The 12,868-nt window shown below is 33.9% G+C and overlaps 2 protein-coding genes across 3 annotated transcripts in view; one reads left to right on the top strand and one right to left on the bottom strand.

Annotated features, from left to right (window-relative positions):
• The window catches only part of GPR137C (G protein-coupled receptor 137C), a 63,741-nt gene extending 58,910 nt beyond the window's left edge, over positions 1 to 4,831 (top strand). The window contains exons 4-7 of the mRNA XM_012757954.3: positions 294 to 443; positions 2,428 to 2,553; positions 2,716 to 2,834; positions 3,807 to 4,831. Of these exons, the coding sequence (XP_012613408.1) occupies positions 294 to 443; positions 2,428 to 2,553; positions 2,716 to 2,834; positions 3,807 to 3,984 (573 nt within the window). The 3' untranslated portion in view covers positions 3,985 to 4,831. The remainder of the gene's footprint in view (positions 1 to 293; positions 444 to 2,427; positions 2,554 to 2,715; positions 2,835 to 3,806) is intronic.
• A 2,617-nt stretch (positions 4,832 to 7,448) lies between these two features.
• ERO1A (endoplasmic reticulum oxidoreductase 1 alpha) overlaps positions 7,449 to 12,868 on the bottom strand; it is a 48,839-nt gene continuing 43,419 nt past the window's right edge. For both annotated transcript variants that reach the window (XM_012757953.3, XM_076004023.1), the window contains 3 exons: positions 12,675 to 12,761; positions 12,454 to 12,587; positions 7,449 to 10,851 (listed from right to left, as the gene is read on the bottom strand). In XM_012757953.3, the coding sequence (XP_012613407.1) occupies positions 10,791 to 10,851; positions 12,454 to 12,587; positions 12,675 to 12,761 (282 nt within the window). In that variant the 3' untranslated portion in view covers positions 7,449 to 10,790. The remainder of the gene's footprint in view (positions 10,852 to 12,453; positions 12,588 to 12,674; positions 12,762 to 12,868) is intronic.

Below are 12,868 nucleotides of genomic sequence, written 5' to 3'. Positions count from 1 at the left end.
ATTTATTCATATATTATTTAAGGGAGTAAAGTAACCTTGGCAGTACACAATCTTCTTCCAGCTGCTATTTGGCAAGTTGGCAAAGGATATACACATATTAATTTATGCATATTAAACACAAATGGTTCTAGGAATAGGAATTGTTAAGCAATATATCAAGAGTTTATTTCAACAGGTGCCTACCTAATGCTTTCTAGGAGTGCATTGCAAGAGGTGATGATATTCTATGTGGATGAATAGCTTGTTGTGACAGATATGCAGAATATCAAGATGATGATTTTTATTTCTTTTAGGGTATGTCTCTGTGCCAGACTGTCATTGTAGGCTCTATAGTCATTCTTCTCTACTCCTCCAGAGCGTGTTATAATTTGGTGGTGATCACCATATCTCAGGATACATTAGAAAGTCCATTTAATTATGGCTGGGATAATCTTTCAGATAAGGTAAGAATCTACCACATATTGTCAATCTAACAATGTGATAATTAAGCTACCCCTCAACTAGGAGAACATTTCAGTGTTTGACTTACAAACACTTTTATGGAATCTCTGTCTACACTCAGTAATCACACTTAAAGCTCTATATTTAAAAATCCTTATTTACGTGTGACACTTGAAATCATTCTTCAGAGGGAATTTCTAAAGAAATATTTTCTTTTCTTTTTGTAAATAAGAGTGTCATAAGCCTATTGGTTATAAATCTGTTTTATTAATTTTTTTAATGGTGGTGTTTAAATAACTGTAGATAAGTTAATTGTCATTTAGGCAGTGAACATGGGACTTTAATTTGAACTACATATAACACTAATATTGTTCAGTCTTAGATGTTTAAATATTGGCTTTCATAAAAATCTGGCATTATCAGTCTTGACAATGGGAGAACAGTCATAGTTCCTGGATGTCCAGGTGTTTTCTATATTAATTTCCAGTACTCTAGCTATGTATATTTGACTTCTCAGCAGTCTCCATCCCCTTTCTGTAGTTTAACATAGGTATATATCATATCTTTATAGTAATTTAACTTTGTACTAAATTTAAGTCACCCTGGAATACCATTTTTCATTTACCTTTCTAAGGAGAAGCAATTTTCACATGTGGTTGCATACGGCAGATTCTTTTCACTCCTTTTCTTATTTCCCTTACCCAACATCTGGGAGAATAGAAACAAACTCAAAATGTATGGCCGGGCGCGGTGGCTCACGCCTGTAATCCTAGCTCTTGGGAGGCCGAGGCGGGCGGATTGCTCAAGGTCAGGAGTTCAAAACCAGCCTGAGCAAGAGCGAGACCCCGTCTCTACTATAAATAGAAAGAAATTAATTGGCCAACTGATATATATAGAAAAAATTAGCCGGGCATGGTGGCGCATGCCTGTAGTCCCAGCTACTCGGGAGGCTGAGGCAGAAGGATCACTCAAGCCCAGGAGTTTGAGGTTGCTGTGAGCTAGGCTGACGCCACGGCACTCACTCTAGCCTGGACAACAAAGCGAGACTCTGTCTCAAAAAAAAAAAAAAAAAAAAAATGTAGATTAGGCTCAAAAGCATATTTTAAGTTGCAGCGGAGCTGAGTGGCTTAACATGTTACATTTCTCTACAGGTATAACTTAGTAAGTGCCATTATTTTGCCTATGGAATAGCTGGAACAGTCCTCTCTTTAAAAGTAACTCTCTTTAGGCTGGGGCACTGGGTCTCATCCCTGTAATCCTAGCACTTTGAAAGGCTGAGGCGGGAGGATCACTTGAGGCCAGGTCGTTCAAGACCAGCCTGAGCAAAACAGTGAGACCTCCCCTCTCTGCAAAAAGTAGAAAAGTTAGCCGAGTGTGGTGGTGTCCCTGTAGTTCCAGCTACTCAGGAGGCTGAAGTGGGAGGATCACTTGAGCCTGGGAGTTTGAGGTTGCAGTGAACTATGATGTTGCCACTGGACTCTAGCCTAGGCAACAGAGCAAGACCCTGTCCCCCCCAAGAAAGTAACTCTTTAGGGGGTTAGGGGGATAAACTCACAACTAATGGACAGGGTGAGCATTGTGGAGGGGAAGGGCATGCCTCCAATCCTCGCTTGGGTGAGGCAAAGACATAAAATGTAACCAAAATGTTTGTACCCTCATAATATCCTGAAATAAAAATAAAATAAAAAGTAACTCTTTTCATACTATGGAGCCTAAAATATGAGATCACTCCATTATCCATATATTAAAATTATTTTCATAAATTGATGCATTGGGAAAGTTAAGTTTTTTATTCTACTTAACATCAAAGCATTTTATGTCCCTTAAAGGATATTACATGAGAAATCACAAAATATAAATGTTTAGAGTTTATGTGTTTGTAGTTAATACATTTGAACTTACCCAGCCTGAAACGAGTTAATTGTGTAGGGTAATTGCTTATACATTAAATAGATGTAAAAATTCTCTGCCATACTCTATTTACAGGCTCATGTAGAAGACATAAGTGGAGAAGAGTATATAGTATTTGGAATGGTCCTTTTTCTGTGGGAACATGTGCCAGCATGGTCGGTGGTACTGTTTTTCCGGGCACAGAGATTAAACCAGAATTTGGTATGATATCATAATATTCCCCAGTACTTGTTTTCCTTATTTTTAAAAATTATAGAATATTTATACTGATTTTTATTTTTAGCAAAGCGTAAGACTTCATTATAGATTCTAACTTTTCTTAGTGGAAAAGTTAACCTTCATATGCTAATACTTTGTTCACAGGCACCTGCTGGCATGATAAATAGTCACAGTTACAGTTCCAGAGCTTACTTTTTTGACAATCCAAGACGATACGATAGTGATGATGACTTGCCAAGACTGGGAAGTTCAAGAGAAGGAAGGTAGATGTAACCAAAGTCTCTTAGCCTGAATTTGTAATAAAATATATTTCAAATCTAAGCTTTAACCCAAATATGACAAACGGAGATTTGGTGGTATAGGTCAATAAATAAGATCTGTCATATTGGAGCTTACAGCAGATCTTAAACTCATGGTGGGACCCACGCTATAAAGAACTACCATCTGACTCATAGCCTATCTGCCTTTGGGGGTAAAATGGTACCATTTCATTCCAGGATCACTTGTTGGTTAGGAGCTGATGGAGGGAGGGAGCAGGGCAGGAATGCTATTATAGTAATTATGTATCTGTTTCCATATCTCCAGTGCTATTCAAAATCCAGAGAAACCCTAGATAAAACCCTTGGGAAGCCTAAGTGCCATAAGAAATCTTCCCATACCTTTCTTGTTCCAAAACTATTGCAAGTCCGTAACTAGTATATTATTAGTATTAGCTGTTATTCAGGGCAAAGACAAAACCTTAATACCTACCTACATATTGCTTTCAGCTTGATATAGCCTTTCCTGTTATCCTAACTTCATCCGAACAAGTTAAATTCAGTTTTTTTAGCCTATTTTTTATCTGTAAAATAGGAATAACAGAACCTATCTCTCAGAATTGTTGTGAGGATTAAATGAGTATAAACGTGTGTGCATACTTATACATACGCATGTCTTGGAATAGAGCCTAGCATGTAAGAACTATATTTTTACTATTATTATCTGAGCATCAAGTTCTACTAGTTCTGAGTGGCATTTACTCATTCTTTTGTCATATATGTGATATAGAATCAAAGATATTAGATAAAATCATTAAATTTTGTAGAAAGGCATTATGGTATTTGGCAAAGAACATTTTAATATATTTGATGATACTAACTGTATTACAAAATTCATTGAAAATGTTAAAAATTCCAATGTAACTTCTTATATTCTGATCATAGTCCTATGGCTTCTTTGCCTTTTTTTTCTTACAGTCTACCAAATTCACAAAGTTTGGGCTGGTATGGCACCATGACTGGGTGTGGCAGAAACAGTTATACAGTCACTCCCCACCTGAATGGACCTATGACAGATACTGCTCCCTTGCTCTTTACTTGTAGTAATTTAGATATGAACAATCACCATAGCTTATATGTAACACCACAAAACTGACACCATTACCAGGTTGTGATTATTGTTTTTTATGAATGTGTATATTCAATGTGTTTAAATTCCATCAGCATAAACATTCCATCATTATCTGTTGCAACGAAAAACAAAATCTGGAAACGTGGCTGTGTTTGGCGAAGAACACAGCTGTTACTTTTGACCTCCCCATAGTAAAATGAAGTAAAATGGAAAGTTTGGAGTAGGAGAAAAGAGAGATTAGATCTTAAGGCACTTGATGGCCTCCAAACATCCTGACTTGGGAACATCAAATGCATATTTGCACTTTTATCTTTGTCTGAAAGAGTACACTGCATTCCCCAAAGTCATAAGCCAGTGTTCACACTGGAATACTGCGTTGTACACCAAATTGGAAGGTAATTTTCCTATGAAAAGCAAAGTCTGTATATTCAGTGGTGTACTCTATATGGAATTTTTACCCAATAAAAATTTTTTAGTGTTAACAGTGCACAGAGTTAAGGCATAAAAATGTATCATCCTTTAAAAAAATCTAAAAATATGTAATCATTGAAGACAGTTCTTTTAAGCATGATTTTAAAATACCAACTGAAATTATTCAAAGAATCATTTTAAACAAACGGTAGTAATCCATTACAGTGATGACCAGCAGTGTTCTTTGGAAAGCCACAATAATTTCAAGAGGAAGATATACCAGTGAAAATTGTGTGGCTACTTTGAGTAGAATTGGTCAAGTGGTTATTTTATATAATTAAGATATATATAGTAGTTTAAGCATGATTCAAGAAAGCAATAGTGATTTTTGTATAGGGAGATTTTGGTAGAAACTTCTTGGGACTAAACAAGTTTACAGATGCATTTAAAAATTATTCATAAAATGAGGCCGGGCGCTGTGGCTCACGCCTGTAATCCTAGCTCTTGGGAGGCCGAGGCGGGCGGATTGCTCAAGGTCAGGAGTTCAAAACCAGCCTGAGCAAGAGCGAGACCCCGTCTCTACTATAAATAGAAAGAAATTAATTGGCCAACTGATATATATATAAAAAATTAGCCGGGCATGGTGGCGCATGCCTGTAGTCCCAGCTACTCGGGAGGCTGAGGCAGGAGGATCGCTTGAGCCCAGGAGTTTGAGGTTGCTGTGAGCTAGGCTGACGCCACGGCACTCACTCTAGCCTGGACAACAAAGTGAGACTCTGTCTCAAAAAAAAAAAAAAAAAAAAAAAAATTATTCATAAAATGCACAATTCTAAGTTAAAACATGAATACATTTTTCAAAAGCATTTGATTTATCTGAAGCAAGATATAGCTGGTCTTACCTATTGAATCAGAATTGTCCTCAGGTAAACTAAATCATGGTATGTTATTGCAGTGAACTCAAGTGCAATACTTTGTAAGACAAATAATTCCTTCTCTAGTTTTCACACTTGTTACCTTGTATATGGACAAAGCCAAGTTAAATTGATTTCAAATTAATTCCAGGATTAAATAAGCAAACTTAAGTAAACGTACAAACTTGGCAAGTATGAAACCACAGGTTAATAATATTGGAATACTCTTAGAATTACATTAAAACTGTCTTGAATGTTCTAGCCCAAATCTAAGAAAAAATATGGTAGGCTAAAACAATACAGAATTTCAAAATGCACTTTCTGCCAGTGTCTATATGGAAAGAAGTAGATGCTGAATACCTCAAAGATGCCAAGTGAACAGGCAACATTGGGAAGCTAGCTGTAACGTGCTTAAAGATGACTAACTATATACAATTGTCTGCTGACCTATTTCTTAAGAACTAGAACCGATACAACTGTCCTTTTATGGCTTTTACTTTGATTAGAAAGTTGTTTTATTTCTACCCTTAAAATATATTTCAACTTTTAATAACTGATGCAGTAACTTCACAAAAGTATAACATTAAGTGAAACCCTAAAGAAAAATGAAATTGTTAATGTTTTCAATCTTTTGGGAGGCTGGTACATAGCCAAATAAATTTCTTCTTTTTATGATACAAAATAACTTTAAATTCAATCATAAGCATAGACTTATCAGTTATAAATGTTACTTTGGGTTTGTTTATAAGCTCTCTCATTGTAACCAAATTATTTTAAAATGTATGATACAGAAGTTAACCTTGGCATTAACATGACAATATAACAGTATATTTTTATTACAACTTCAGTTGTTAGATTTCTTTTCAGAATGCCAACTATTTATTTTGCTAATAATGGTAGGCCTCTAATATCTAGAGCTATTGGAAAATATCTGTTATTTTTGTTAATCCTTGGGGTTCAAGGTAATAGTTTTTTTAGTAAGGCTTCCCTAGATAATGTTCCTATTTGACCAGATAAACAAAGATTACTTTTTAAAAAAATTTTCAGATAAAATAATTTGGCTCTTCTCAGCTGCATTAGTTTATTCTTCCAAATTCAGGATTTATAAGTTTATTGTTACCACTGACTAGGGTACCTAAATTCTTGCATTTGTCTCCTTATACACATCTCATATAATACATCACCAAAGACAAAGAAAGATAAACTCTGGCCCAATTTTTGCTTAAAAATTCCAAAGCACTAGGAGCACTTTACATTTGGTCTTGAAAGAAGTTGTTTATAAAATCAAAGGGCTACCGATTCCCTGTTCATCCTGCACTGAAGCACATGATGACAATTTCAAACCTTCCTTTTTAGTTCATTAATTAAAAAAGTGAATTTCATTACTTAAGTGAATAATTCTACAGTGATTAGCAGTATTTGTTTTTATCATTTCACTTGGGTAGCCATTAATTTGAAACTCTTACCACTCATTATAGTTGGTTGTAGTTTTATGGAAGATGTAATTTATAGCTAAAGTGGCTTTTTTATGCATAGCTGCCCTTTTTTATTGTTTAACAGTGTTTCTCAGCTATATAATCCAGTTTCAAACTGGTTGTAAAAGTATAGCTGTGGCCAATGAATGTATTTATTTGTTGTTTCACTAAATTGTAACAAAACACTACTGTTCAAAATAAAAGTGTTTGTGCTTTTATTTGGAGGTCTGGTTTTCTTAATCTTGTATTGGACTACACTGAGTTTCTATCACGTAAGGACAAGAAACCGAGTGCCACCACAAAAAAGAAAAAAAAATCAGCATCAGCAGTTACAAATGATAGTTTGCTTTTAGTGATCTCCCAATTACTTGCATCTGGATGTCATATCACACTTATTATATACCAATTGGATATGAAGTACCATACTTTTTACTTTAAAATACCCATATGTTACTAGTACATGTTTATCTAAACATTAAGCTAAGAAAATTCATTGTATGAAATAATTTATAACACTCCTCTCCTTCCCCTTAGAATCTAAATAGGAATCAATTTCTAGGCCATAATCATGAGCAGCTATTCTTTGATTATTCAAGAAATTCCTCAATAATGCTGCCTTTTCCTTTGAAAGAAGAATTCCTTTTTTTCCCACAGTATACCCCTTTCATAACCCACCAAAAAACACACCAAATTTTGAATACAATTTCAGCTTTATTGACCCCCTAAAGTCGATTAAGTCCTTGGGAGTCTACTGACCCTTGCTACAAAGTGAAGGAAATGAAGGTACTTGGAGTCAAGGTAGGAACTCTAATAAAGCTGTCATTTTAAAAGCAATTTATTCAACAAATATTTATTAAATGTTCATATGCCAAAAACTATGCTATGGAGATGCAAAAATAAAAGAAGTTCCTTTTCCTGCCCTTAAGGAGCTCACATTCTAGTAAAGGAGACTTTAAAAATTAACAACAATACAGTACAATAAGTGACACACAATAGAGGTAGGTTGTAATTACAGTGGTGACACAAAAGAGGGAGTTATCCTCCTCAAATGGAGCAAGGGAGATTTAACAGAGGAGATGCTTATGTTGGACCTACAAGGATGTGTAAGATTTTCCAGGTGGGGAAGGATGGCTAGGGCACTCAATGCAGCGTACAACATTTACCAAGGTGTGGAGGCCTGGCCCTATGGGGCATTTGAAGAATTTTAAGTCTGTTTTTATTAGACATTGGGTGAGGGAAAAACAACAGAGGACTTTGTACAGCAAACAAAGGAGTTTAGCTTTCTCCTAAAGGTTCATGAAATCACTACAGGGTGTTAAGCAGGGAGTAACACTGTCAGAGTGTATCTGAAAGCCTACTCTGGTAACGTTGTAGAGCAAGAGAGGAGACAAGCTGGGTATAAGGAGACAGGTTAGTGTAGTACTTCAGGTAATAGCAATGAAAATGGAAAGAATGATGTATCAGAGAGGTGAAGATAAAATAAGTAGAACTTAGACAATAATTGATAGGGCGAAGGTAGAGGAGAGGAATGAACCTAGAAAACTTACAAAATGATGGTTCTGGAAATCAAAGTAAGGAACATGGGAATTAGACTAAGTTTTGGGAAGAATGACTCCTAAGACAAACACAGGTGTCTGTGGGACAACCAAGTGCAACAGGCAGATGGATTTAGAAGTCTGAGCTGAAGACAAGATTTAGGAATCATTGCATTGGAAATACCCAAAGTGAGAAGTGGTGCAGTGATCAAGAGAGTAAGAATGAATGCCTGTGGAATAACTTTAAGGAATAAGTGAAGAGGCCAAAAGGGGGGCTTCAGGAGTAAGCAAAATGTAAGGAACCAAGAGAATAAAGATTTTTAGAAAGGCCTGTCAACAGTGTCAAATGCAGAAAAAATTCAAGTAAGAAATGGCTTATGAACTGAATGTGGATTTAGAATTAAGATTTTAGACTTTACGGGAAGGGATTGTTAAGAACTACAAGGACAAATGCCAGATTTTAGTTAAGGAGCAAGTGGAAGGTAACAAAGTGAAGGTGGGGATATTCTTTCAAAAAGATTGGTTATTAAAAAAAGAGAAGGGAGGCAGCATAAGATGAGTTAGGTATACACACAAAATTACCATTTAAACCATTTACCATATTTCATAATACTACTAATATCCTTACACTTTTACATATAGTGATCACTTCATAGTACTTCATAGTCTCCAATAGGATTTACTTAGTGGGTTAATGGCTTTCTTTACCTGCCCTATTCAGAGAAAATGAGGGGGGAAATGAAAATAGGGCACATATTATTAGACTTAGTTCTGTGATTATTCATTTAAAATATACTGAATACATATGCATACATTCATTCAACAAATATTTATTGGATACTAACTATGTGCTTGGCACTGTACCAAGCCTTAGGGATAAAGAGAAGAAAAAGTATACAGCAGTGTAAAGTGACATTTCTAAACCATTATATAAATAAACCCTGCTTTGCTAATAATGTGGTATCTCAACATGTTATACCTAAGACATATATAAACAGGGCACATAATTTTGAGGTATAAAATTTCTTTTCCCCTACAATTATCATGTGACATAAATTCCTACCCCTTCAAATATTTTTATCATTGAAGAGCTTCCACTAATGAAAACCTCCTGAAAGTATAGTTTAATTTTAGGAAGGCAAAGGAAATGAACTTCAGGTATAAAAAACTAAATTTAAGCTGGGCATGGTGGCATGCACCTATAGTCCCAGCTACTCAGAAGGCTGAGGCAGGAGGATTGCTTGAGGCCAGGAGTTTGAGTCCAGCCTAGGCAACATAGCAAGACCCCTGTCTCTAAAAAATTGTTTTAATTAAAAAATTAAAAAATAAATTGCCCTGTGACTATCAGATCAAGCATAAAAAGAGCAACAAAACTGAAAAAGAACTTTAGATTGGAACTTGAAATGATTCTTTATTCTAAGGCTTATAGTATCATAGTTCCAGATTTGTGGGAGTTTTTTTCCTGAGAAATAATTTTTAGAAATTATTCAGTATTACACACTAAAGTATTTAGGGTCAAAAGAGCATGATGCTTGTAACTGACTTTCAAATGACTAAGGAAAAAAATAGTGTGTTTGTACATATACAGAAAGCATGAAAGATAAATATGAACAATTGGTGAATCTGGGTAAAAGAGTTCTTTATACTACTTTTGAAATTTTTCTATGAATTTGAAATTATATAAAAATAAGTTTCCCCAAAATTTTATTCAATATTAGGGAAAGTATTATGAGAATAAATATATAATCTATTCAACTTTTCACAATGTTTAGGAATCTCATATGCCTTTGAGTTGTAATTGTACCTTTCTACACACAAAACAACCCAATCAAAATAGCAATATTATTTTAAAAGTGACTTGTCTCACACCAATGTATTTTCAGGTTGCCAGATAAACACAAGACTCCCAGTTAAATTTGAATTTCAAAAACATAATAATTTTTCAGTATAAGTATGTCCCAAATATTGCATGCAACATACTTAAATTAAGAAACTAGTTGTTTGTCTAAAATTCAAATATATCTGGGCATTCCTTATTTTTATTTGCTAAATCTAGCAACCCTAAGTGTATTCAAAAATTCTAGGTTGTTAATTATGGATCATTCATGAGCCTCCTTAGCATTTTCCTATTAAATGTATGTCACATTTGCCATAGTTTTATTTATATTACATCTTACACAAAACTAGTTTGAGAGACTTGAAACATAATTCACTTAGTTTTATCATATATTAATTTGATAATCCTGCTTTTAATCAATATTAAACTTTAAAATTTGTACCACATTATTAAAGTATTACTTTTACTCACAATAGTATTATACATAGACTTAGCACAATTTAAAAATTTTGTTTACTTAAAACAATATAATTCTCCTTTTACAAAAGCAACTTTATATAAAATGTTTGGCTTAAGACTGTCATTACTATTATGCCTTTGAATGAAATTCCACTCTTTGGCCTCCATTGTCCAGAAACAGGCACATTTCAAGTCGTTTTCTTTAATGAATATTTTGTAACAAGTTCCTGAAGTTTTCTAATTCTTTCACGCTTGTAGATATTCTGCAACCAAAAAATATTTCACTCAGAAACCATCTTAGATAAATGTTCTCTGTAAAAGTTACTGACTTTGTATTTTTTAAGACACCGAAAATTTTAAAAGTAATTTAACTCAACAAATTTAAAGGTGCATAAGCCATTTAATCTATTTTGATATACTTTGTTCTTAATTTGACATGGTAAAACTAAGATAATATTATCCAGAAATTAGTTACTTATAAAGTATTTAAATAAATAAATATGAAGTACATAGGTATTAAAATAGTATTAAAGTATGTATGTGGTATAAAAGATACAAGTATTAAAATAGGTATTTTAATGAAAAAAATATTTAGGTATTTTAAGTATTCATAACTATATTCATATGCTTGGTATTCAAGTACATAAGTATAAAGCATATAAATAGAAATATTAAAATGTATTTTTAAATATGCATGAGTATGTGAATACAGAAAAATGATATGCCATATTTAGGAAATGTACAAGAATCAAAGCTATTAGTCTATAAAGAGTGAGAGTAGTACATGTGTGACTAAATTGTTTTCACTAATGCTTTTTTTTTTGAGACAGTGTCATTCTGTCATCCCGACTACAGTGCAGTGTTGTCATCATAGCTCACTGCAACCTCAAACTCCTGGGCTCAAGTCATCCTCCTGCCTCAGCCTCCAGAGCAGCTGGGACTACAGGCATGCACAACCATGCCTAGCTAATTTTTTCTATTTTTAGTAGAGATGGGTTCTCCCTCTTGCTCAGGCTGGTCTTGAACTCCTGAGCTCAAGCGATCCCCTCACCTCCACCTCCCAGAGTACTGGGATTATAGGCATGAGCCACCACGCCTGGCCTATTTTCACTAATTTTTATAAAAAGTAAAATCTGTTCCTTATTTTAAGTACACTTTAGCTTTGCTCTCTACCATGAAAAATGTAGCAGAATACTCAATGCAATGTAACTGTCCAGTTCCTGGATGCCAGAGAAATAATTTTTAAGGTCAACTATTTCAAGCTCAAAATATTAAATCATAGTTTTTTTAAAGTGAAGAAACATAGTCCTTAAAATAAGTTAATTTTTATAAATCTTGGCATTCTTTACATGATAGGCTAAAAGGAAATGTATCTATACCTCAATATTTTAATGTAACTTCCTTATTTCATGCTTTTACTCCAATCATTTTGATGGAAAATAATTATTTTTAAAAGAATTATTGATCTTTTTATATAATAGTAAATTCACAGAAATTTACATGTACACCTATATTAAAAAACATGATTTATTCAGGACCTTCAGAAAAAGAACTGGACAGCATAAAAAAATAGCTTTTAAATAGTTCAAAAAATATATTCAGTAAGATGAATATTAAAATCTAATCAGTATATTATAAAAATCAATAGATAAAAATAAAGAATATCATATAATGATTATATATGTCTACATACATGAAATGCATATTTCATAAGATCATATCATTCTGTGATACAATCTTTCACTAAACAGGATATTCCAAAAATTTCACTAAACAGGATATTCTTTACCCAGTTTTACCTGAGAATATATGTGTTACATTACTTACTCAGCTAGCAGAAACAATTTCAGTACATTCAAACTAACCTTCCAAATGCATTAAATAGTGATACTATTTCTTGTCTGGTTAGATGGAATTCATAACTGGGTCCACTTTCTGGCATATTTGCTATCAGTTTCTCAGAAAACAAGATCTTCAGAGCAGTGCCCAAACCCTGAGTCTATAATAGAAATAAGAAAAAGTGAAAAATAAGAAAATTCTTTGTGCAAAGGATGAATGAGAAATAGGACTGGCTAGATTTGCTTACCTGAAGCTTTCCCCACAGTCGACATTTAAAACAACCAACACAATCCATGATCCTTGAAATATTTCTAAAATGCAGTCGAAAGTCCTCCTAAAAACAATTTAACAAAATATTAAGGTAAAATACATAATCAACTAATAAGTATTTTCTGAGTGCCTTCTATGTGCCTAACACTATGTAAGGTACTATGAGATACC

Source organism: Microcebus murinus, chromosome 6 (assembly GCF_040939455.1).
Source record: "Microcebus murinus isolate Inina chromosome 6, M.murinus_Inina_mat1.0, whole genome shotgun sequence".
Classification (NCBI taxonomy): Eukaryota; Metazoa; Chordata; class Mammalia; order Primates; family Cheirogaleidae; genus Microcebus; species Microcebus murinus.
This window is presented reverse-complemented; position numbering and strand designations above follow the sequence as displayed.